The following is a 25114-nucleotide window of genomic DNA, read 5'->3' as shown; positions in this document are numbered from 1 at the left end:
GCCTTCTAAGTTCATTTGAAGCTAGGTAGCCGACTGCGATCACTATGTGAGGGTGTTTTAGTAAGTCATTTTAATAGTTTGAAGCATCTATTCACAAATATAGGTGTAAACGTGAAGAGAATAATGGAGCAGTTAACTATTTCCACATCTTTATGTGTTGATGTCTTGGTATTAAAGCAGTTCTTGGTTTCCTGTTATTTGCTCTTTATTTTAAACCAATACAAACCTTGGAGACAAGGTCGATGTTGAATCTTCGTCCTTCTTTTAACAACTTTTGATATGTTATCTTCTTTTCCACCTCCACGGGTGGATCTGCTGGGCTGCTGATTGGCTGCGGCTCTTTCTCTTCCTGTGATTGGCTGGGTTCTGCAATCTCAGATGTATGCTGCTCCTGACGCTCCTCGTTCTGGGTCTTAGCATTTGATTCTGTGGCGTCATCACCTGTTAATGTGTCTTGAGCCTCTGTAGAGCCTCCTCTGGTCTCTTCTGATTCAGTCTCAGCATTCACTGGCTGAAAGCTTGTTAACGGGGTCTTAGTTTCGTCTTTCTCTTCTTCCTCACTATAAAGAACAGGAAAATTCAATTCAATTCACATTTCTTTGTATAGCACTTTTTACAATACATATCGTTTCAAAGCAGCTTTAAAGAAAATGCATGTGTCAACAGTGTCTAAGTTATGCATTTCTGAAATGTACATATACAAATCACGCAGTTAGATAATGTATTAAAGGCAGAAAACAACAAGCTCATAGAAGTATTGAATACATGTTGTTAAATGAAAATGAGTTACACAATAAAAAAAAGCTAATCAAGTAATAATAACAAGAAAAAAAAAAAGCATTTTCTTCTTGGTCTACATCCTGGCAGACATTTTAAAATATTTCTCCGGCCTTGTACACTATGTTTGTACACCATGTAGTCATATGTTTTGATCCGGAGGTTGACCCTCAGAAAAACTTTTTTTTTTTTCAGTCATCAACAATATAATTCACAATTGTTAGTGAGTAACCTCATTTCAAAACATTTAGAGTTGGTATACATTATTTGGATTTTATGAGGAATTGCATACTGCAAATGTATAGCTACAGTGTTTTTTTTTTAATTATAGTTAACTATTATTTTACTTATTATAGTTTATTATTTTACTTATTATTAGTAGCATTTATAAATTATTATTATTGCTATTCATTATAAATTATTTAAAGGTACAATATGTAGGAATTTTGCAGTAAAATATACAAAAACCACTAGGCCAATGTTATATATTTTGTTTAGTTGATTACTTACAATATCCCAAATGTTTCAAACTATTTGTAAATCGTGAGAAAATTACGATTTTAACCAAGGAAACGGGACGTGTGAGCAGGGGTGAGGAGTCGCCAGTCAATGACGTCATATCCGTGTTACCCTCGGTTTCCGCCAGGTTTGCGCTCGTACTGGCTATATTACCCATTGCGACAGACGAGGAAAACCGGGTTATGCCCGTTATGCCTAGCAGGACGCTCACGGATTTGTTCAAACATTATGGGCCATTGCAAGCAGACTTTGAGACAAAAAGAGGACTAAAACGAAGATCAGCATCTTTCGAGATGCCGAGAGCTTCACGTCCGCGACTAACTTCGACTTGACAGAGACGCGAGTGTTGCATGTACTTTATTAGACAGGTGAGCAAATGTACATAAAACTAATCAGTGTTATTTAGTTCAACATAATGAAATGTTAGAATATGATCTGTATGTTACTCTAATGTTGATCTAGCTTAGTTAGTCTCATACAGCCAACACACAACCTAACTAACAACATTCAACACACTCAAATGCGGTTTAATGTGATAGTATAACTGTTAGTGTAAGAGCGCTGCGTTACCTCAAGTTTCATTCTAATTAACTGACCTGTGTGAGTATTAATTCAGCACTTGCATGTAGTTCGGTAGAATGAAATGTCCTTATTCCTTTATATCCGCGGGACTCACGTTGTGTGTGGCGCTGGTATACGTCTAGCAATCGCGCCCTGCTTCATACCACAGTCATGTTAAAAACAATGTATTCACTCAGCCATAAAAGATCCATCAGCTTGACGATAAGATCCATACTTGCGCTTAATGCTGAATATACGTCATCATGGACGCCTTTGTTATTGTAAGAGGTTTGCGACCCCTGGTGGCGAAAATTCCTACATATTGTACCTTTAATTTATCTATTATTAATTATCTGCCACTTTAGCACCTTTTACACACAAAAAAGGTGTAGAATTTTAACTAGAAAGACTGAAATAGCATTTTCTTGTCAAACGTACTACAATAATCTTTATTTGCTACTTTGATAAATAATTATTTAGTGCACTTTAATTACTTTTACTTTAATTTGAATTAACTTAGAAGTCAAATAGTTTCTGTCATGCAGCATGTTTATTATTATTCAGACTATTATTCTGATTATATGCTACACAATACCTTAAAAGGTAAATAACCTTAAAAATGTGCATTTAAGAGACGAAACATACAGGACCTGCCATCATAAATGTGTGCATTTGGCCAATTTTGGACTGTGTGAGTTGTAAGTGAAACACAATTATTGCTAACCTGGCATAACAGAAAACTTCTAAGTTGGAAATAGAGGAGTCCACAGAGCTGAGAGGCATCACATCCTCTCCCTCATCAATCAAGCTTCGCCATATTTGCTCTGACTCTGCGATCTGTACCTCCTGCTGATTCTGAGAACACACATTATAAACCAAAATCAACCGTTGGCTAAAAAACACAAGGTGACCTACATCTTAAAACTGCTAAAAAGTAAATCAGTTTTTTTTTAAAGTTATTCGGTTAGTACAATTCTCGGTTTCACTTTATTTTAAGGTGTCTGTGTTACAGTGTAATTATACAGTGAAAAAGCTAAAATAATTACCTTATATTCCTCGATCCACGAGAGCAGGCCATTGAATGTGAAGCTTGCCCAGTTTCCAGCATAGTAGCTCCTCCTGTAAAATGAAAAAAAGTGTCATTTATTCAACGTCATTCAAGTGTTTGTGTGCATCTGCTTACATAAATCTCATTACATAGACACACTTAGCATCAAATTCCACTTCACTTGAAGGTACAAAGCAGAAACAAGAAAATAGCAAAGCAATCCATCTGAGTTTCAAGGAATCTTCCAGTCTAATATTGTCTTGAGTGGTACCTGTCCAAATGCAGAACGCTCTGTCCGACTCTGGAGCAGGCCGCCGCAATGACAGACTCGGTGAGGCCTGGGAAATGAACACAGACAGAAAGCATTGTCACTGGACCACCATTGCGTCCTCCTGCCCGTCCTCTCTCGGAATTGAATGTTGTTTCACTCCATTTGCAGAATGCGTCCCATTTCAAGCACACATCGCTGAAACAGTGAAGCAGTACGACTGCTTTTACAATTACACTGACGCAAACATAAAAGCATTAAGGCTCGCTTGAGGGATATTCACTGTAACTGCTGTGGATACATCCAGTTAGAAACACACAACTCAGCATGAGGACATCGACACAGCTAACAATACTGTAATTCATTCAAGCTTTCATCTCCCATTTCTAAGTAAAGTCAGTCACTAGGTTTTAGAATTCACACAGTAAGGGTTGAACTGTCCAGTCAATTCGTTCTGTGACCCAGCAGGTCGACTAATGGCAAAGTACACCGCCCGGCCAAAAAGAAAGTTGCTGTTAAGATTTAAATAGGCAAATGCTTAAGAGTCTAAGGCTGGAACATTATTGCGGTGATTATTATGTTTCTTGCATGTTATATGTTTGGCAGCAGTTCTTCTAACCCTAATTGATGGAGTGTGTAGCTTTTCATTTCTTAAACCACCATGTAGGAAGACACATCATGGCCATATATATATAATGATCCAATCATAAAGCATTTGCCTATTTATATCCAAAAAGCGAATTCATTTGAGAAATCAATAAATAAACTGAGGAACTGGAAAATAAATGGATAATTGTATTTAAGAATTCATTATTTGCATGAATGATCGAATTACATCCGTTTATCCACATTTATTTATTTATCCACAATCAGCACTTGATTTTTTAAAGATTTTTCAATTAATTGATCGGTTTATCAGCAGTGCAGAAACTAACGCAACTCAGCAACTAAAAATAAAAACATTAAAAATATTTTGAAATTGAAAATAATTGAAAGGAAGCTGAAAAAAATTATAGATAAAAATTACTAACTGTAAATAAAGAAACGAAATGTAACTAAAACTGAAAGAAAAATTAATTAAATCTAAATAATAAATAAATAATAATAAAAATAATAAGATAATCAGTGTATATAATAAAGATTAAAATGAACACTGAAAATAAAAATATTAATAAAAACCATAGCATATAAATAATAATAAAATAACACTGTTTCTCATTCTCAGTGGATTTAATGATTTATTAGTTGTTTTGATCAATTTCTGGTTCTTACACACAAACCAAAAATCTACTATTATAAAACTATAGAAGAACTATGGAAGTGTCATGACTGTTTTTACATGGTTAATGAAATTGCAAGCAGCACGAATCTGCAAAGACAAAGGCCGCTGATGCTGCACAGTCATTTACGGTGTAAACATTTCCCGGATAACTCGCTGACTATTACAAATAAGTACTCGTACAAGCTCTAGCTCACACACACACACACAAACACGCCAATGGATTCAAATGGTATATTTACATGATGTTTGAGCTGAAGTTTACATAGTTCGCAAAGCCGCAGTAAAAAAGGGCGAAGGAATGCGTGGGGTCCCTGAGAGCAAGATTGAGCAGCACCAGGGCTGAAAACAACTCCATTAAGGCACTGAAGCGTCCCTGTCCCTCCATCTTTCTTCTTCTTCATCTGGCCTTGCACAGCCCCATCTCACACACACAATGGAAAAGTGATTTATTCCGAGCAGGCCCGTCGTATCTTCCCCAGCACTGGCTATTTCACTGATGGAGAATCCTGGGATTCTAGACACCCACATGCTCGCCTACAGTGTGACCAAAAACCCTCGTCCAAATATAATGGCATGATATTTAATTCTCCCTTTTGACTTTCATAATGCACGTCCCTGTTTTTATTATGCCGATATAATATATATATATATATACATATATGTGTGTGTGTGTCTTGTTACAGTGAAATACACCAAATTACAGAATTAAAATTATTTGCATACAGCTAGAAACATTTACTATAAAAATGACTTGTGTAAGGGCCTCTAGTAATTAATCTTTATGGGGATTACAGTGACATTTCAAAAAGTCACCTAAACTGAAGAAACCTTGCCTAATTTTATTTATGGAAAAGTATCCCATTAACTCACTTGGCCTTTTTATACAGATGCATCTCAATTATGCACCTACCAGAACAGCAACGGTCTGAGGTGCCTCAATATATCTGTCCAGATAATACTGAAGATGTTTTTAAAAAGTGTAAATAACCTCTCGCCGCCATCTTTTAATGCCATTTATCCTATCCGGTATTGATTTTTCCACATCATGTTTGCTAAAGACAAACATTACCTGCCATAAAGTTCTGATGCCACATAGACATACAGGGCGATAAATAATAGATTTGAGCTGGCAGGACTTTGATGACCGTGCAAAGCCCAGAATGCTTTCAGCAGGAATTGTATGAAATCATAAATCACTCTTCATTTTAGAGAACATTCCAAATGGATTCTATCTCTGCACCTTGAAAGTCATTTTTCGGTTATTTATAGTCGAGGCTGAGGGAACGAGGGAGGGCTTGTGTGAGTGAGAGAGAGAGAGTGTGTGTGTGTGTGTGTGTGTGTGTCGGGGGGGGGGGGGGGGGGGGGGGGTGCAGGTCACTTCTCTTACACTCCACCCATTTATGTCACCCATCCCTTCTATCTATCTCTCACACACACACACAATATGCTGTTGTATCCTTTCATTCACGTCTGTGGGAAGTGTAAAGGTAAAGTTCAACCATAAATGAAAATTGTCATCATTTACTTATACTCCTAAAAATAAAGGTTCCAAATGTAGTTGTTTATTTGTTTGTTTTTTGCAGTGATGCTTCAGAACAATTTTGGTTCCCCAAAAAAACCTTTTCTACTATAAAACCTTTAGTAATGGAAAGGTTCCATGGATGTTAAAGTTTCTTCATGGAACCAAAGAGTGTTAAGAGTGTACCCTCCTCGTTCTGAACTTGTAAGACTTTTCTTTTGCAAGAAAAACACAAAAGTAGAAATTCAGCAAAAACTTACGAGCTGCTTTTCTTTTCAACAAAAAAGCACCATAAAAGTGGTCCATACATGTTTTGCTCTATCCCAGTTCTTCTGAAATCATATGATGCTCTTTGTGAGGAACAATAACTGAAAATTGGTCCCTATGCCATATATCTCAAATCTTATTCACGTCAGTGGCTACGTTTACATGCAACCAAATAATCCGTTAGTAATCGGATTGACGACTCAATCGGACTGAAAAGCTTTCAAGTAAACATCTTAATCGATCCCATTGAGCTCAATCCAAATGAAATTTAGAAATTAGAAATTAGAAAATCCGATCGAGAGAACATGTAAACACTTGATCGGATTGAAAATCGAAACTGAAAGCACTGGGCAAGTGCAATGATGTAGAAATAGCGTAATGACGTATGATGCACGCAACAAGCTGTTATTCCTGTTGAATAAAGTGTCATAAATGATTGTCCCGTCATTCTAAAACTCTTCTTTCCCTCAGCGTCTGTAAAGTGGAGCAGGACAACTTCCCACCAGTCATTGTTTCGGATTCTCATCCACAGACGACTGGTTTTGGGCGCGGGGAGGGGCATTTTTACCGTGTGATAAATATAAACAGCATGACACAATGGTTCATATGCTCATTGTCTCCAAATTATGACCAGAAATGGATAAATATTAAGCCTGCTGTTTAAAACAAAACAAAAAAGAACCAATGTAGGAGAATGGTTATGCGCAAACAGCGGGAAACTCTGTATATTCGTGCAGTAGTGAGTGCGGATTGGTATAATCTGCGGATCTAGTGGGTCAAGTTATAAAAATAACATTCTGATTAATTTCGGGTGGGTTGCAGGTGGATATGATAAATCATTAGTAACGAAAATATTAACTACATTCTCTAAAATATGAGCATGTCTAAAATTAATTTTTTTCCCGCCAGGTAGACAGGCACTAATTTGCACTCTCTTTAAGATATGCGCTGCGGGGGGGTCTGTTTTTTAAGCAGAAATGGAGCCGGTCCGAGAGCGAAATAAAAAAGAAGAATTAAAAACAAAAGGGAGGCAAGAAAGAAAAGTACCTTGTGGGAGAGTTTTAGTAAAGTGGTTTCAAGGGAGTAAAGCCTGTTTATGCCATTGAGAAAAAACAATTCTGTCAAATAAATTTTGTTTTAAAAGAAATGTTCATTTAAAAGCAGCGCTCATTCATCAGTGTATTAGCCTGTTACCATTAGAGATGCGCGTATCAACCGTTGCTGAGTTCGCTGTTGAAGGTGACGATCATCCATTTATCATCACGCGTAACAACACATAAAAATAATTGTAATTTGACCATCGTGTGCGGATACTTAAATAAGAGAAAATTATTGGTGCGGGTGGATGATTTGTTTTTGGCTGCGGATTCGGGTGAAGTTGAAGCTCATCCATGCATCTCTACCGTGCAGTGTCCGCATGTCAAAAAATCTATTCCGATTTGAAGCTTGTGACATATAAACGTCCATATCAACCCGATCACATGATTAGCGTACATGTAAACACTATGTTCAGGTTCAACAGTTGGTATGAATTCAGTCCGATTGAAACAAAAGTTGTGCATGTAAATGTAGCCAGTGTCCTCAATCTCAGTACCATGTGACTAATATTCTACAAAGGGTGATGAATCCTGACTATAGACAGTAGTGGCCAAAAGTGATGTCCGGAGATGGAAGGAATCAGAAACAGTTCTGTTGTTCTTTGTCTGTTCTCGTTATTTTTTTAGTGATTTCCTTTATCTTCAATGTCCGCCTGGTTCTCCCGCATGCTTGTATCTCAGTTTTTTGTTAATAAAAATCACTGCTGCACTTATATCCAGGCTCAACTCATCCTTTCTTGCAACCGCTGCTGAAAGAAGAACAGACCAAGAAAAATGATTTCCATTACACGAGAGTAGATGTTAAAACTTCATGCTGATTTGTACTCGGCTTTCGCCAAGATAATCACCAACTAAGACGTAGCTTTACAGTAACCTATGCTTCTCCATCCATTTACGCTTCTTTCCATCTGGTGACGTGAATCTTCTGTCTGGTGTTAATACAGTGTATAGCGCGTCAGCACACACAACGGCTGCAACCACAGTGCGGTCCCCCCATAACAACCCTCTGGATTGAGCGGAGTAGGGAACATCTCTAGGGTCTTCAAGTGGGCACCTTCCGTCCTCAGTGTTTCGTCGACTAGCCCACGACACCTCAAGAGGGCTCGACAGTGACTCTGGCGTCCCAGAGTCACCCCCTCCGTCCCCCACTCAACTCAGCCCAGGTTACTGACCTCTACTTCCCTCTTGCTGCTGAGACCTAACCACAATCTCACAATCTCTCCGCAACCCAACCATTCGCGCCAACCCGTTTGACTAAGGCTGTCGAGCCCCACTGGTGCGTTAATATGCAGTTTCAGTGGCAACGGTTCCGTATGGCATACTACCTACCACAAAACACATTATCTGCCCAACCACCCGTCATTCACGCAATATGCACAGGAATGTAATGACTGTAAATACTATACAACCTATACAAATAAACCAACAGTTGCTGCTGAGACCTAACCACAATCTCACAATCTCTCTGCAACCCAACCATACGCGTCAACCCGTTTGACTAAGGCTGTCGAGCCCCACTGGTGCGTTAATATGCAGTTTCAGTGGCAACGGTTCCGTATGGCATACCACCTACCGCAAAACACAATATCTGCCCAACCACCCGTCATTCGCGCAATATACACAGGAACGTAATGACTGTAAATACTATACAACCTATACAAATAAACCAACAGACCTTTCAAGTTTTCAAGAATTCTACGAAACCGTAGCATGGCGGCCTGTACACAGCCAGCTAGAATCTTTCCGTCTCAACCACAGCCAGTTGCTGCTCCTTTCTGCTGCTTCAGATAAGTTCTTTACTGTACGACGCAACTCTTGGCCACTGAATCCGACGTCTCTGAGGAACCGGGTTGTAGAGTGTGCCACAAAACCACGACAACCCACTTCCACTGGATAAACCTGGACTCTCCATCCTCGCTGTTCTGCTTCAGTGGCCAGATGAGCATACCGCAGTTTCTTCCTCTCATATGCCTCATCTACCGCATCCTCCCATGGCACTGTTAACTCTATCAGTTGAACAATGCGTGCTGATCCAGACCACAAAACAATATCTGGTCGTAGGTTAGTGGTGGCAATCTCAGGTGGAAAAATAAGCCGTTGATCAAGATCAACCAGCATCTTCCAGTCCCTAGCAGCTTCCAGTTGTCCTGGGCGAGAATTGGTGTTAGCACCTTTTCTTGGTGGTTGCTCGCCTGGGCGGAGGAATATTGTCTTCTGCGTGTAATGTTTTGCTAGAACAGGCGGCAATTTATTGGTCATACTACGCTTGCCTTCCAATGCTAAAGCCAAACATCAGATTATACAAAAGATTATAATGGATCTACCAGTCCAGCTTCTCTGCCTCACACAAGGGGATCGTTCCCTCAAGGACCATTCCTGTGAGTTTTCAAATCTGGCTCACCTGACCCACTACCCATACAATTGCCAATGCACTTTATTATGTTGGACTCAACACCTCCACTAAGGCCAAGCTGTCTGGGCATGGTCCTCGAGGAAATTTTGCAGATTATGTTGAGTGGGTGCTTGTGCGATGCGACTCACCTCTCACAGTGTGCATTGCTGAGGAGAAGACCACCAGCCCTGAGCCCACAGTGGACCCAGAGCCCAGCCAGCCTTCAGCCACACCCAATACAGATGATATGCCAGGGCCCACCGCAGACTCAGAGCCCGCACCGGACCCAAAGCCAGAAAGCAAGCTAACGCCGGAGGTCATTTTTCTCCTGGAGCCCGAGCCAATAACAGAGTCTGAACAGGTACGTAAGATTTGCTGGCACCGACGTCCATCTTTGAGTGTATTCTAGTGAACTATGATGGCATGGAGTGCAGCCTCGCCCATACACCCACTGGGTGTACTGTACCTGGTCCCAATAAAATGGTATGATGAATTGGATGATCATATCTCAAGGTCTCCAGTGGTTCTGCTCAGCTCCAAGTCTTTTGCTGCTGCTGGTTCCACCCAGCACCAAGTTTCCTTCGTTGCCCATGGTCCCAGCCAGCTTCAAGTCTCCTTCATCGCTCATGCTCCATTTTCAACACACCTGCCGTTTCTGCTGTCTGAGAAACGGGTGCACACGAGATCCCAATAGCACATGGACATGTTGCATAATCCGTTCCACTTCAGTTTATAATAGGGATTTCATAATATCGCAATGTTAACTTATAAAACAAAACGCATGAAAAAAAAAATATATATTAGGGAGTGGAAACGGCTAATAAGTGCTTCTCTGCCGCCATCTACTAGTAATAGTGGTAATTTCATCTTTTTTTATTTTTAAATAAAAGCATTTGTTTGCACGTGTTAATTCTCCTACATCTTGGAACTTTTAGATTTAAGAATTGGTAAAATCTTTGATAGATGATCATGTTCATTATGTTCCCCATGTACATGTTATAGCCTAGTTATTACAATAACTGAGTAATAACTAGGTACTAAACCTGAACCTACACCTAAACCTAACCTTAACCCATGTAGTTACAGTTACAGTACTGATAAATATAAGGTAAGTACACAAGTGCATTTACAGTGTACAGTAAGTTAAAGTGTAACCAAAATAACAATTAAACTGGATAATATTTAGAGCTTTGAAGTGCTGGAAGAAGTGTGAAGCACTTGAAAGTCCTTGAAAAGTGCTCGAATTTCACTCTCATAAGTTTTTACGAACCCTGACATGATACTGTAAAAACATTTGGTTTTTGGTTACAGTTAGCGTTCTTACATTAAATCCATGGTGAATGTTGGTGATTTGTGAACTGAAAAGCCTTTAACTTGTTCATTCATTCATTGCACAGTGTTTCCCCTGGTATCCACGTAAGCGCTGTTTGATCTGATAGCTATGGTTTGTATCAAATAATTCTGCACTGTATTTGAATGCTTCTCAATAGATCTCGCAAGTAGCGATGTTATTAATACTGTGGCAAATTTCTGTAATAACGCCGTCGCAGCAAATGAGCAACACGGTTTCTTTCCACTTTTGTTTAGTTTCTGTTTGATGTTTCTCAGATTTGAAACAGAAATGAGCAGCTCTTATCAGTTGGGAAATGTGTTGGTGGCACCAGTGTGACCTCTAACAAAATTTAGTCGCACCGGCAAAAAAAACTATCGTAAAATGAGACCATCTGGCCGCAGTCTGGAACCCTGAGACTATATACTAATTAAATGACAATGTTTTTAAATATTTTATAATCACACTAGTGACTAATCTATAAAGCAATTTCAGTTTGTTTAACTGTGCAGCCCCATTTATTTCTTTACTTTTACATTCGATTCAATTAATAATTAGCTTTTCATCAACTCAAGAATCCCATTTTGGGAAACCCTGCCATACAAGAAAGTCATACATGTTGAGCGATGAGGGTGAGTAAATGAAGATGATTCCATTTTGTCAGGTAAAGTATCAAATAAGAGTATCAAAGATATACAGAAATGAAAATGAGAAAGAAAAATCTAATTCAAAGTTGACATGAAATCAAACACTATTTAGTTTGTTACTGCACATTACTAGTCTTCTGGTGAACAATTAAACCATGCAAGTTAATACACAGAAAAAAAATATTTGTCGTGGTATAATAGGCTAGCCTATTTAATCAAAATCTGAAAATTTGCTTCCACTCTGGATTGGCGTTCCCTCTCTGATGACGTCAGTTTGATGCCCTCTATTCAATATTCCGTGTTGTGGCAGAAATGAGTCACAAAAATGCTTTTTATGCCCCCCCCCCCCCCCCCCCCCCCCCCCCAAAAAAAGGATTTTTAACTTTTTTTTAAATCATGTTCATCAATGATGTATATTCAAGTCACTGCATGAATTGCATTTTTAATGTATTTTTTTATCACGTCATGTCACTGACCAAAAAAACAACCTGCAATATTACACTATGCAGTAAAAAAAAAAAACCTAAACAAAAAAAACAGACACTGTAAATTTATGTCCACTTAAAATTAAGTCCAATGTCAACATTGGCCAAAATTAAATCAGACACAGATGTCTAACAGACAAGCATTACGTTTCAAAGGCATAAACCCGGTTACAACGATCACTGACAATCTGCAAGCAGTCTGTGACTATGACGCCCATTGGAGGTCCAACTAACAATCAATTCCACAGTAATGCTCAAGGGCCATGAGAAAATCAATCACCTGAAAAGAGCACAGGGATATCTGTGAAGGTGTTCTGTAATCACATGACTGCTAATAGAGGCTATTCAAGCTAAAGGCACATGGAGTCCAAACATGATGAATAGTTACATTAACCCAGGCTCAAAGAACGGGCCAGTGAAATGGCTGGCTTGTTTTCTTCATTGCTGCTCTATTAGCGGCAGGTGAGGGCACAGATCTGATATGAGATGAACTAAACGTGCATCTCAGTCAGGCCTGTCAGCCAATGATTGCTAAGCCTCTAATGATGCTCCACAGTAAAGAGTCGTGTACCTTCACATTGCCTGCATCTTTTAGCCTCTACAGCTGCTGTGCGAGTGCTCTGATGTGCTTCAGTGAACATTTATCATGAAATACTACTAAATGCAGTTACCTTTTGGACGTCTACCAGTTGGCAAAATATGCATTAGCGCATCTAAATGTGTGGGTACGTGTAGTGGCAGCTCCAGAAAAGAGCGTATATCTTATTGGTAGATTAGTGTTTAAATGTCACATGAAGAAAACCCTTTTTGACAAACTCACTTAAACAAAAAAAAGATTTGCGATTGAAAAAAAAGTTTAGGCAGCGGTGTGAAGAGCTAGCCTACATAGAAATACATTTTTTTTGATTCATAAAACAAATGTTGTTTGTGTGAAATTATATTCATGCATGGTGTTTTAATATGCCTTGACCTTCATCTGATCTGATGTATGTGAACTTAATAAAAGAGATTCAAAGGTGAACTTCACAAAAATGCCCAGGACACATTTTAGGACTCATTATTATATACATAAAAATAATGAATTCTATTTTTTAGGACCATTGATTTTAAGCACATTTTCAACCTACATTCTCATTGCCATCAGGATAATTTAGTTTCTCATATTATTCTTGAGAATTCTTCTTACATTTTCATTACTGCAATAATGTACTTCTTTTATAGGGCAGTCAAGCGATTAAAATGTTTAATCTAATTAATTACATGACTTGCTCATTAATCATTCTAATGAATCGCTAATTAATCGCACATTCAATTTGGCAGTGAATTTACCCCCAAAAAGATCATTTAAAGTCATCATTGTGTTAAATGAGAAAATCATCAACATTACAAAAAGTAGTATTAGAAATAAACATTTTCTTTGATTCAACATAGAATTTATTACAAAAACTTTAAGGGCTACAAGGGTCATGATTTTTTTTTTCAAAAGCTGCATCTGAATTGGTATTTAGATATATTTACAGACCAAAACAGTTTGGTTAACACCATTCTTTAAAATGTCTTCTTTTATGTTCCGCAAAAGAAAGAAAGTCATATAGCTTGGAAACAACATGAGGGTGAGTAAATGTAAATAAACAGAATTTTCTTTTTGCGCATCTAAATTGCAACGTTTTTTTTTGTTAAGGGTTTGTTTACTGTGTGTGATTCATTTAATGGAAAGCACATTCACTTCTAGTTGTCTTCGTCCTTCATTCTGCAATGTTTCAGTCTCCCACGTATGGTGGCGAGCTGTACCGCCGGAAACGATGCAAAAAATAAATAAATAAAGTGTCGACGCAAAAATATGGCGTCGACGTAATTTTGACGTCGAAGCGTCAACGTCATCGACGCGCCGCTACAGCACTAGTAATCGGTGTAAGGCTGAACCCCGTGGCCTGTAACTACCACGGCTACTATATTATGTACTCTCATAACTTCAATCCTGGTACATCTTGTCACCAATAAATCATGTTCGAATCGAAACTACAATGTAAGTGTAACGAGGTTCATTGTAATGGAAAGAAGGAGGCGGGAACCGGCGAACATTTAAACATTTTTAATCAACAAATAAAAAAAAAGGATCCGCCAGCAGCCACTCACGGACGACTCTGGCTACACAAAACACAAATAAAACACAGGCCTGTCCTCTCTCGATCATCACAGTCGTCGCTCCTCCTTTATGCTTCCGCTCCTCCGTGAGAGATGCGAGACCGGTGTTTCTCGCAGGTGTCATTCATTAACAATCACGCCACCGGCCTCGCGCCGTTCTCTCACGTCCCTCGGCCTCGTCCTGCTCGCCACAGGAAGATTTTGCCGCTGGACTGCAGGTATTAGGGGTTGCACAGACTAGTCGACTATGCCCTGACGCTTTAAGCTCGATGTCGACTAGTTGCTGATCATGGCCTATAGATGGCGCAACAGGACAAGAAATCTTTAAAGTCCACTTTTACACTATTACGACAAATAAATGGATAATCCGAGAGCGCTCAACAATATGTTAGATTATACTATCTTGATGCTCAAAATCTATCAGGTGAATGCATGTTTTAAACAGCTTATTATACAGGTAAATTAATCGCCGTTCTATACTAATGCACTGCTGCATTGTAACACACACACACATACTGTGCACAAAGCAACCCGCGTTCAAGTTTCAGCACGAGGTTCAGGCTTATTTGTTCATTAATGATATCATCAGCGACTAGTCGGTGTTAACTCAAAGTCGTTCAAATCTGAAGTCGTTCAATCCCTAGCGGATATAGAGGGGTGCAGGGATGACATCAAAACCCGGAAAAAAGAATTCACCGCTGGTTCCCTCAAGATTTTCCTATGGGGATTTATAGGATTTATTTATTCCTGCAAACTCAGCAAGCAATGGAATTCCATTTCACAGGAAGCAGGACGCGATACAAGGTTCACACTTGTGTTCCCTATACAATTACAATTATACACAGATTGCACATATGGCATCATTTTCCCTTCTGTGATGACGAGTGTAGATATCCATTTACAACATCAGTATGCTGCTGATAGGACTGTCACATAATAAAGAAATGAACAGTGCCAAGTTAAAGTGTAAAGGTTTAAGAGTCAGGACATACCTGAGCCTTTTTAGACAGTCTAAAGCTGAATAATTATTTTAAAAGTGTATGCATTTTAAAATGTGTATTCATAACTTCAATGAAACGATTCGACCAAATAATGATACCAGACAATACTAAATAATTATTAATAAATAAACTTAAATATCAATAAACTGCAGCAGTGTATTGATATTTCAGTTTACTAGTTTATTAATTATTCAATATCACAAAGCAGAGCAATGCAATGCAGAACTATATTCTGCAGATTTGTTCCTCTTCATGCTAACATTTTGAAAACTGTCATCATTTACTCACCATCATGGCGTTTGCCAACCTGTATGACTTTCTTCTGATGAACACAGAAAAGTTGGTTGTCAAACAGTTTTGGTAACCACTGACTTCCATTGTATGGACAAAAAATAATAATAATTATAGTAACATGGGCCTGTATTTGAGTCCTTAATATAGTTACGGTGGCAATCGCATTCTATAACCAAACTCAGACCTGTACATTTTCAGGACTCAGAACCACATTCTCGGAAACTGAACTGGACAACTATAGTTGTCTGTTACATCATACAGTGTCTACAGTGTGTTGCAGGTTTTCATGTGTGGTTTTGCTTTTTCAGGGAGCATTTTTTTTTTTTTGCTCACATCAGTTTTGTGTTTTATGCACGACTCAAATGCTCCGCTCTTCATTCAGATATAAAAGATTTCACGGATGAACTCTCAGCTCAATTGGACTCTGGTCCTGTCAAAAGTGATGAGGCTTTTCAGTTTTATAGATATCACCATCTTTGATATTACTTAGGTCACTGTTACTAATGTTACTGATAAGAGAAAACGGGCTTAACTCCCGTTGCATGTTCATACAGTATTCTAGGCACTACTGTGAGTTGCTGTGTGAACGGGACATTCAGAGAATCACATCTGTAAGTAAATGTGGTTGTCAATCCCAAAAACAATGTGAGAATAACCATGGGTGAGTAAATTACAGAATTTTCATTTTTGGGTAATCTATACCTTTAAGCTGCACAATAGGATTCAGGCTTTAAAAGTTTGGCATTCTATGAGTTTACATTGCCTTAGATTTACAGTATAAACTGATACTGATTTTCTACAGCCGATACAATGCAGATTATTTTTTGTTGAAGTGTCCAAAGGTGTTTTTTTTTTATTTAATAATGACTCAATAATAACCAAACAATCATTAGCCTACAAAAAATATAATGTGTAATTAATAATTTCTTCTAATTATAAAATATTTATATCATTAATTTTTTCTCATTTTCTCAAAGTTGTTTTTTTAAATTGGATGATCACAAAATTGTATTTTCCTCTTTGTTTTTGTCTAAATGTTAAGCTACACATTTCTTCACATTTTAAAATGAATGGCTGTTCGGAAAAGTAATCCAACAAATACATTCAATAAGTAATTTTTGTGAATAACATTGTTGGGTGCAAGACCCAATTGTGACCCAAATTTTATAATTAAAAATTGTGGAAAATAATATATGTAAAAACATTTTTTTTTACATTTTTAGTAAAAAATGTATTGTTAAAAATATATTGATAAAAATTATCCATATATCTCTAAAGCCGTGTTTCCACCGAAATTACCCAGAACAATTTGTCCGAGGAACTTTTTTTCCGCCCAGACCTGTTGCTTTTCCACCACAGCTTAAAGTACCATGAAGATTAGGCAAATTATTCCGGTGACGTAGGACGGCACGCACCGCAACAAATTTTTAAAAATATTAGTTGACATGAAATGCTGCGTGGCGTCAACTAATCAAAATGCGGCAGGAACTCAACCAAACAGCATGTTCAGCAACCTAAGGGGCTTTCGCACCGATAGGTCTACGAACTTAGTTCTAGGAACTAGAAAAAGTTCGTCGAGACAAACTTTAAGTTGGCTTGTGAAAGTTTGGACCAGAAAGTTCTAGGAACTAGCCACCAGGGTGGTTCCCCGAGAACTAATGGTTCACATATGAACGTTTTCCTGGTTGCATTCACACCGCCAGTAGGAACTCTGAAGTGACGTAAGCCGCGCTTATTGTTGTGACTTTATTTTGACGGCACTGAGAACGCCAGCCAGAGTCTGAGCAAACAAACAATGCTCGCATTCACCGGGTTCATTAACTGTTAACTTTATTAGATAGAACTGTTAGGCTATACATAGAAAGTAGACAGTAATGTTATTAGCGAATGCTGTGTGATTGATGTCCAGTGTTGCTAGCTGAGCAGAAATACATACATATCGCTTGGTCCCCTCAAAGTTGCGTTGGATTTTCTCCTCAGCGTAAAGGTCAAGAGACCCATCCATCACTGTTTTCCATGTTCGTAGAGTTAGTTTGGTGGAGTAAATATATAGCCTAGGCAATATACTGTTTACACAGCTTTTTTTAAAATTGTTTCTGCCAATCGGCGTAACGTCACTGGTAGTTCATATAGTGCTAGTTTAGACCCTACTCTAAAGTAGGAGCTAAATTAGTTCCTCCAAAAGGAGTTCCTACAACTAAAATCGTTTCTAGTTCCTGCGGTGCGCACACGCCAAACTCCGGGTACTTACGTCAATAGTTCTAGGAACTATGAAAATGTTCCTCCGGTCCGAAAGCCCCTAATGATATGTAGCACCGTAAGTTTCCGAAAGAGATTTCATCTATTAGCCCTTCTATTTGCTCTTTTCTAGGGGTGGGAATTGGCAAAAATGTGACGATTCGATAGTATTGCGATATTTGGGCCACGATTCAATATTATTACGATTCTTAACATATTGCGATACAGCAAGTATTGAGATTCGATTCTGCGATTTATTTGTGATTCATGTCCCCCATATTATTCAAAGGCATTACAAAAAATGAGGAAAATAAGACTGCTCAACTCACTTCAAATGTCACATTTAATTCTGTAAACATTATCTTCTACACAATAACTAAAGTGCATAAACTTAGGAGGGTAGTACTTAATAATCATTCAACCGAAATTTACCCACATTTTCGATTTGAAAGACGACGGAGCGTCGGTTGTAATAGTGAAGCCATTTTCTTTTGAATTTGCGGTTGAATGCACGACAACAAAGCACCGCAACAAGCGCCACCATGTGGATGTAATACGCAAATGTAAATGATCAGAGTTAACTGAGAAAACCAATGGAGAAATCAATATATCGATATAATTGCGTGCGCAAAATATCGCGATACTGAACAGAATGGTTTTTTCCCCCCACCACTACTCTTTTCATTGCATATCTTATATCTCTGTTATCATGAATCCCACAACAACAAACAACACAAACACAGCTCTGATCACTGCGTCCTCCATTCTCTAGTAGTTCACGTTGTTGAATGGCCCTAGAGGAACCACCCTGGTGGCTAGTTCCTAAAAGCCTTAACTCGAGTGTTTTTAAACGTCTTTATACGTCTATAAGCTCCAAGCTAATATCTTAGGTTAATATTGGGATATAACGTAAACAGTTGAAAAACATATAAGAGCTATGCATTCAGTATATATATATATATATATATATAAAAAAGTATTTGTAATACAAAAACAGATTTTTGGAGTCATCCATTGAACCTGATCAGCTCCAGACACCGCACTACACCAACTGCAGCAAAATACCCTGAAGCCTGGCGAATTTCAGTTTGCTGTTTTGTTCTTGATTATTCTATTTCACCGTGGGCCTTTGAGCCAAACAATATAAAAAAAATGAAAAGGTCCACAGGCATCTGCTCCTACCTCAGCAGAGCCTGAGTCTTGACTCTCTGGGGACAGCCGGGTCAGGTGCAGGTTCACCAGCTGACGGGGCGCAACCGACGGGAACGCAGTCCTTCACACAGTCAGAGGGTCTAGCAGGCATCATTATGAGGGCCGCAGTATTCATTAACAACTGCTCCCTGTCCATATACCCATTTGTGCCTGTATCCAGCAGCAAAAAACGGGGGTAACTAGGGAGTCTGGGACAAGCACGCTTGTCTGAGCAACCTTGACACGGAACAGAGTCTGAGCAGAAATAGTCCAAGCTGTGAGTGTCCCCGTGTCACCGGTTGCCTTGGGACCAACTGGCTCTGGTGGTTTTGCATGAGCGGAACCAGAAGTGGGCCAGATATATTCATTTGCACACCATCAATCACAGCACGAGAACGTTGCTCTTAGCAATCGCACTAACCCCTCTTTTCTTTTTTACCCATCTACCTCTCCTCCCTGTTGTGAAGAACAATACCCCGCACTGGGGAGAAACTTCATCTCCCGCTGGCTTCAGCACTGTCCTGAGGATCTGGCCTGCATATAAACACACTTCTGCGCTTTGAATCAGGACACAGGAGAGAACGAGGACAGTATCATTCCAGGGGACTTGAGCTGCACCACATAGTCCAGTAAAGTATCTGAAGCACAAACCTACAATTCACTGCTGGGTTTGAAGCAGGTCACAGAGTCAGGGTCAGCTCCAGTTCCGTTAAACTACAAACTGGTTTGTGTGCACTACTTTAAAGCACTGCTGCACTCAATCAAAGTAGGGCTAAACTCTAGACCAGGCCAGGGAATGTTAAACTAGGACTGGCCACTGTGAAACTCACTGTTCATTCTGGGTTCTGGTTTGATCACTGCAAATTCACAGATTACTGACTAATGCAGGTGTGTGAAAAACTGTAATAATATTGCTAACTTTGTCTATATTGTTTTTTTGCAGGTGTGTGTGTGTGTGTGTGTGTGTGTGTGTGTGTGTGTGTGTGTGTGTGTGTGTGTGTGTGTGTGTGTGTGTGTGTGTGTGTGTGTGTGTGTGTGTGTGTGTGTGTGTGGACGTTTTGTCCCCATAATGTAGGGTTTACCAAGCCACACCCACACACACACACACACACACACACACACACACACACACACACACACACACACACACACAGTAATCCTGTAATAACTGTATTGCCAATTGGTTTGAATAAAAAGTGTATGTAACTTAACTTACAAAAACTGACTAGGACTTCAGTCATCAGAAATTATTATCTCTTTTTAAGCTTGAGGCAACATCGTATTAAATTATCAAATTATAATTAATAATACTTAATGATAATATTATTTATCATTCGCTGTTTGCCCTAACGGGCCGTGAAGAGAAACAATAAAGTTGTTAATTAATATTTGTTTTAAATAACTGTTATAAATCATATGTGTGCATAATAATAATAATAAGAATAACCATTTGCTTTAGATTATGGAAATGTCAGATGTTTTTATATTAAACAATAGATACATTTGTTAATAAAATTATTAATAACTAATTATAATAATAATAAATTTCATTATCATTATTATTTGCCACTTGCATCAGATTTGGAGGATTTCAGATCTTTTATAAAATCAATAGACAAAAAAAAAACAAATTATTAATATTTGTAATAATAACTGTTGGAAATAACAAGTTAATAATAATAATAATAATAATTAATATTATTATTGGCATAAGGCTTAGAGAATTTCAGATGTTTTTTATATTGACAATAGACAAGACACATAAAGTTGTTATTCAAATTATTAATAGGCCTAAGTGTTAATAAAAATGAATGTTCTTATTTTTAGCAATTTGCATCAGATTTGGTGAATTTCAGATGTTTTATACAGTCACAATATAAACAATATAGACAAAGTTAGCAATATTATTACAGTTTTTCTGATTTGCTAAAACACTAAACTCCATTCTCTGAACCAAATAGCCTAAACCAATTTGTCGAATAAATCGCTATTTCTGCAAAATCTTAAACAAGTTCAGGCAGTTGAGTTAGGCACTGTTTGCAAATCTCCTGCACTCTTTTAGCAAAACTCTAAACCCATTTTCACTCATTAAAACACATATCACACTGACAAATTTGTGTCACAAAACACTAAACACAAGAGACAAAAGTCCAACACAGTTGTCATCGTCACACACAACAATTCAAAATGGTTCACTTATTTCTAATGATCTGATCAAACCAACTTTATGAAATATGAGCCAGTTTAGACACTGACTGATGATATGAACAATAGATGGAAACAATCTGAGAGGGATGAGAGGATGAGGATGAGAAAGAACAAGGTGTGGACAGTGTTGTCAAGGCTGGATGTGTCATACTAGAAGGTTTTCCCTTCGTCTGGCATGAGAGAACATTGCCTGTGATGTGGACAGAGCCAGCAGGACGACATGACTTTGAAGCAGAATCAATCTCTCATTGACCTTGATTTTGCAGTTGCAAAACTTACAGTATTTGAGTGTATCGTAACATGCTTTTCATTTAGAGTTTTATTTGACCTTTTTGGCTTTTGCAGTTGGACTGCTATATTTTTACACTATATGCATAGACATTCAATATGCCTACTATTCAATATTCAGTACAATACTACAGTATAATTGCAGTGCATACAATATATTCACCTTACTCGGTTGCAATTACTATAGTATTTTATGTAAATGCAAAAAATGTTGACTGTATACAATATAGCTAATTTTTTTCTGTAACATTCTGGATGCTGTGTTCTCCATTTGTTGATGTAGTGTCTAATGAATGATCTATTGTGCATATTTTATTGACTCGTATGTATGATCTGAAAGCATTGTTTAATTTTCAGTACCGGTAAAATGGTTTTGAAGCAATTGTTTGATCAATGGTTTTGTGAGTTTAGTTTGAAAATTTTGACTATTTTTTATAGCATGTTGAAATTGTCTCTTTTTGAGGGTGAGCAAAAACGTATTGTTTCGTGTTTGTCCCTAAATGCAAATGAGCTGCTGCTTCCGGCACAGAGGGCGGAGCTTCAAGAGCGTGAGCATGTAGTGTGTGTGTTAGCAGCTCTAATTACCTCACGCAGACTGGCACTAATATGTCAGAAACTGTTCTGCCTTTTTTGTGCCTACCAGCCGTTTGTTGTAGTCCTTAAAAAAGATATTTCTTTAAAAGCAAATATCTTCCTTTGCTTTGAACTTTAAACGTTGCAACTTTGCAGATGTTGTTTATGCTCAAACAGCAACATTACACACTAACTAAAGTTAGAAAAGAGAAATCATAATCAACCACCCCTTTAATGTTTTGAGAAAATTAGTGAAGGTTTCAAGAAAAGTGTCTTAGCAATTGTGAAAAACTGTAATATTATTAATTATAACTGTTGATACCGGTTGGAAATAACAAGTGCTCATAATAATAATAATTATTATTATTATTATTATCATTTGCATCAAGTTTGGAGGATTGCAGATGTTTTTATATTGACAAAAGACAATACACAGTTGTTATTAATATTATGGTCACACTTTAGATTAGGGTCCAATTCTCACTATTAATTATGACTTTTGCCTCAAACTCCGAATTTTAATACTTATTAATAGTTAGTAAGGTATTTGTTAAGTTTAGGTATTGAGTAGAATTAAGGGACATAGAATGTGGTCATGCAGAATAACGCTTTAATATGAGCTTTATAAGTACTAATAAACCGCCAATATATCCTAGTAATATGCATACTAATAAGCAACTAGCCTAGTTAATATTGAGCCATGCTGATATGCTTGTGCTTCAGAAAGTGTCTCTTCAAAAACGGCCAACTTAAGATTTAAGCAACGAATCAAAACAGAATGTCACTCAAGTATTATTATCCTCAGTTATAATGAAGTAACTAGACTAAGGAATGACAGTGACATAAAGAATGAACACAGTGAAGAAACACAGTGATGTCAATGTTCCTCCATCACCTTCTGCAACTCTCTGTGATTCAGCATCTCTCATTCATGACTAAGTTAGCCTTTCACACGCTATTCTGGGATTTATTTTCCTCAACCTTTCCGTTTCCATCCTATCACACATTTTAACAGTGAAATGACTGTCAAAAGAAATATATAAATGCCGTTTCTCATCGTCAAAACACACATTAGCTTTAGCGTTCATATGTCGCTGTGTCTGTAGCAAAACTCATAGACTGTCAACCCATTTTGCATAGCGAAACCGGGCACAAAATACACGTCTGGAGAGTCGACCATTAAAAATGATCATATTAACGTAGGCATTTCGTACCTGTTCCGAGAATGACAACATCAAATTGAGATGGGAGATCCTCCGCAGCCATCTTGAAACTACGCATTGTCACGTGACACGCTATAGCGTGACGTACACTTCATTTAAGCACACAGAGGCCAAAAATGTACTCAGTCTTTTTCTAAAGGAAATACTGCATATTCTAGAACAAGCATTCTCGGTTTTTGTTGACATTTTTCATTCATGTGTCCTATTCTTTGATTTCCCGTGTAGCCTATCTAACTTGGCTGAAAACCCTGCTAATTTTTACTTCTGAATAATAAATACGAAGACACTGCTCATGAATATTAAGTCGTTAAAGTGTTTATGTTTTACAACTGTAACAAAACAACTATAGCCTACTACGCAAGTAGGCAATTCTATCCAAATAAACAAATATAAAATAGTGAAGAAAGTTCAAGTACAGTATAATTTTCTTTTAATTCACAAAATGTGAACTAATTAAATATTCCATTATCTTTTTAAAAACTGGGAAGTTCAGTGTTTTAGCAGGTAGTCTCGTTAATTTTCATAAGACACCCCGAGGTAGGCTAAGGCTATTGAAAAGGGATCAGAATACTTTGGGTATGGGAAAAACGAAACTTTTTTTTTTTATTCGCCTATGACTTATGTTACCAGCTGCTGTCAACAACATAATATTGTTTCTTCAAATAGCAGTAGTTGGGAAGAGGTGTTAATGATGAGCTGTCAAAATACCCTCCTGGCTCTCACAGCCACTGACAGCCAGCTATCAAGATGATTCAAACACACACACGCACACACACACACACACACACACACACACACACACACACACACACACACACACACACACACACACACACACACACACACACACACACACACACACACACACACACACACACACCATCTAAAGACATGTAACTGTTCATTATATTAGAGATATAATATAATTAGAGATTAAAAATAATATAAATGCAAGAATACATTTAGGCCTAATGACAAAGAAATTAAAAAGAAACAGTCTAATGCAAAGTTATTTTAAAAGGTCGTTTTGAAGCTTGTGACAGCATTTGAAAGCTTGTCACATTATAATGCTGCCTTCATGTGCTATCGGAACTATCATAGCCTAAATATAGGAGTTTCAAGGAGTTTAACTAGACTTTACTTGATACCCAAATTCCCGAATGGGCGGGCCATAAACTTGAAATATTGCGGAGGGAAGAACGATTGCTGCTGTGATTTTATTAATTTTTTCCACAACAACTACATTTCTTTGTCTTGTCATTAAAGTAGTCCATATTCATTGTTTTATACACTGCGAAAATAGCCTGCATTTGACAGAAATTCCAGGATTAAGAATGGCTAATTATTTGTTCTAATTAATGACCCCTGTTTGATATATTATGATTAATTATTTGTTATTACATCATACAAGCTTATGATGATTCTGAATCTTGTTCATCGAGGCTAATGTCCACCAGCCCCACCCAACATCCATCGTCACGCTGCATCCAGAGCCCAGCCAGCCATCAACCCCAATCATGGATTACAAACCAGAGCCCACCACAGACGGGGAGCTTACGCCCGCCACGGACCCTGAGCCAGAGCCAATGCCCACTAAGGAGACTGAGCCTGCAGCCACGTCCGCCACCTAGACTGAGCCCCAAAGTGAGTCTGACCATGTGCATGAGCCGGCAACATCAGTGGCAGACTGGACATTGGTGGAGCTGGACACTGAGGAGTGCTTGATAGACTGGACAATGGAAGTAATGGTTCCCAAGCTAT

The 25114-nt window shown here is 38.1% G+C and overlaps 1 protein-coding gene across 2 annotated transcripts in view; it reads right to left on the bottom strand.

Moving 5' to 3' along the window:
• Nucleotides 1-23427, bottom strand: part of chm (CHM Rab escort protein) — a 70943-nt gene extending 47516 nt beyond the window's left edge. The window contains exons 1-5 of one of the 2 annotated variants that reach the window (XM_077196396.1): nucleotides 23345-23427; nucleotides 3177-3243; nucleotides 2904-2976; nucleotides 2582-2712; nucleotides 227-560 (exon numbers count right to left, since the gene is read on the bottom strand). In XM_077196396.1, coding sequence (XP_077052511.1) covers nucleotides 227-560; nucleotides 2582-2712; nucleotides 2904-2976; nucleotides 3177-3243; nucleotides 23345-23411 — 672 coding nt within the window. In that variant the 5' untranslated portion in view covers nucleotides 23412-23427. The remainder of the gene's footprint in view (nucleotides 1-226; nucleotides 561-2581; nucleotides 2713-2903; nucleotides 2977-3176; nucleotides 3244-23344) is intronic. The other variant, XM_077196404.1, reaches the window with a different exon arrangement.
• Between the last annotated feature and the right edge of the window lie 1687 nt (nucleotides 23428-25114).

The sequence above is a fragment of the Siphateles boraxobius genome, unplaced genomic scaffold (genome assembly GCF_051911475.1).
Source record: "Siphateles boraxobius isolate OS27281-9 unplaced genomic scaffold, OSU_SipBor_1 11, whole genome shotgun sequence".
NCBI classification, from domain to species: Eukaryota; Metazoa; Chordata; class Actinopteri; order Cypriniformes; family Leuciscidae; genus Siphateles; species Siphateles boraxobius.
Note: the sequence above shows the minus strand (reverse complement) of the source record. Positions and strands in the feature narration are given on the sequence as shown.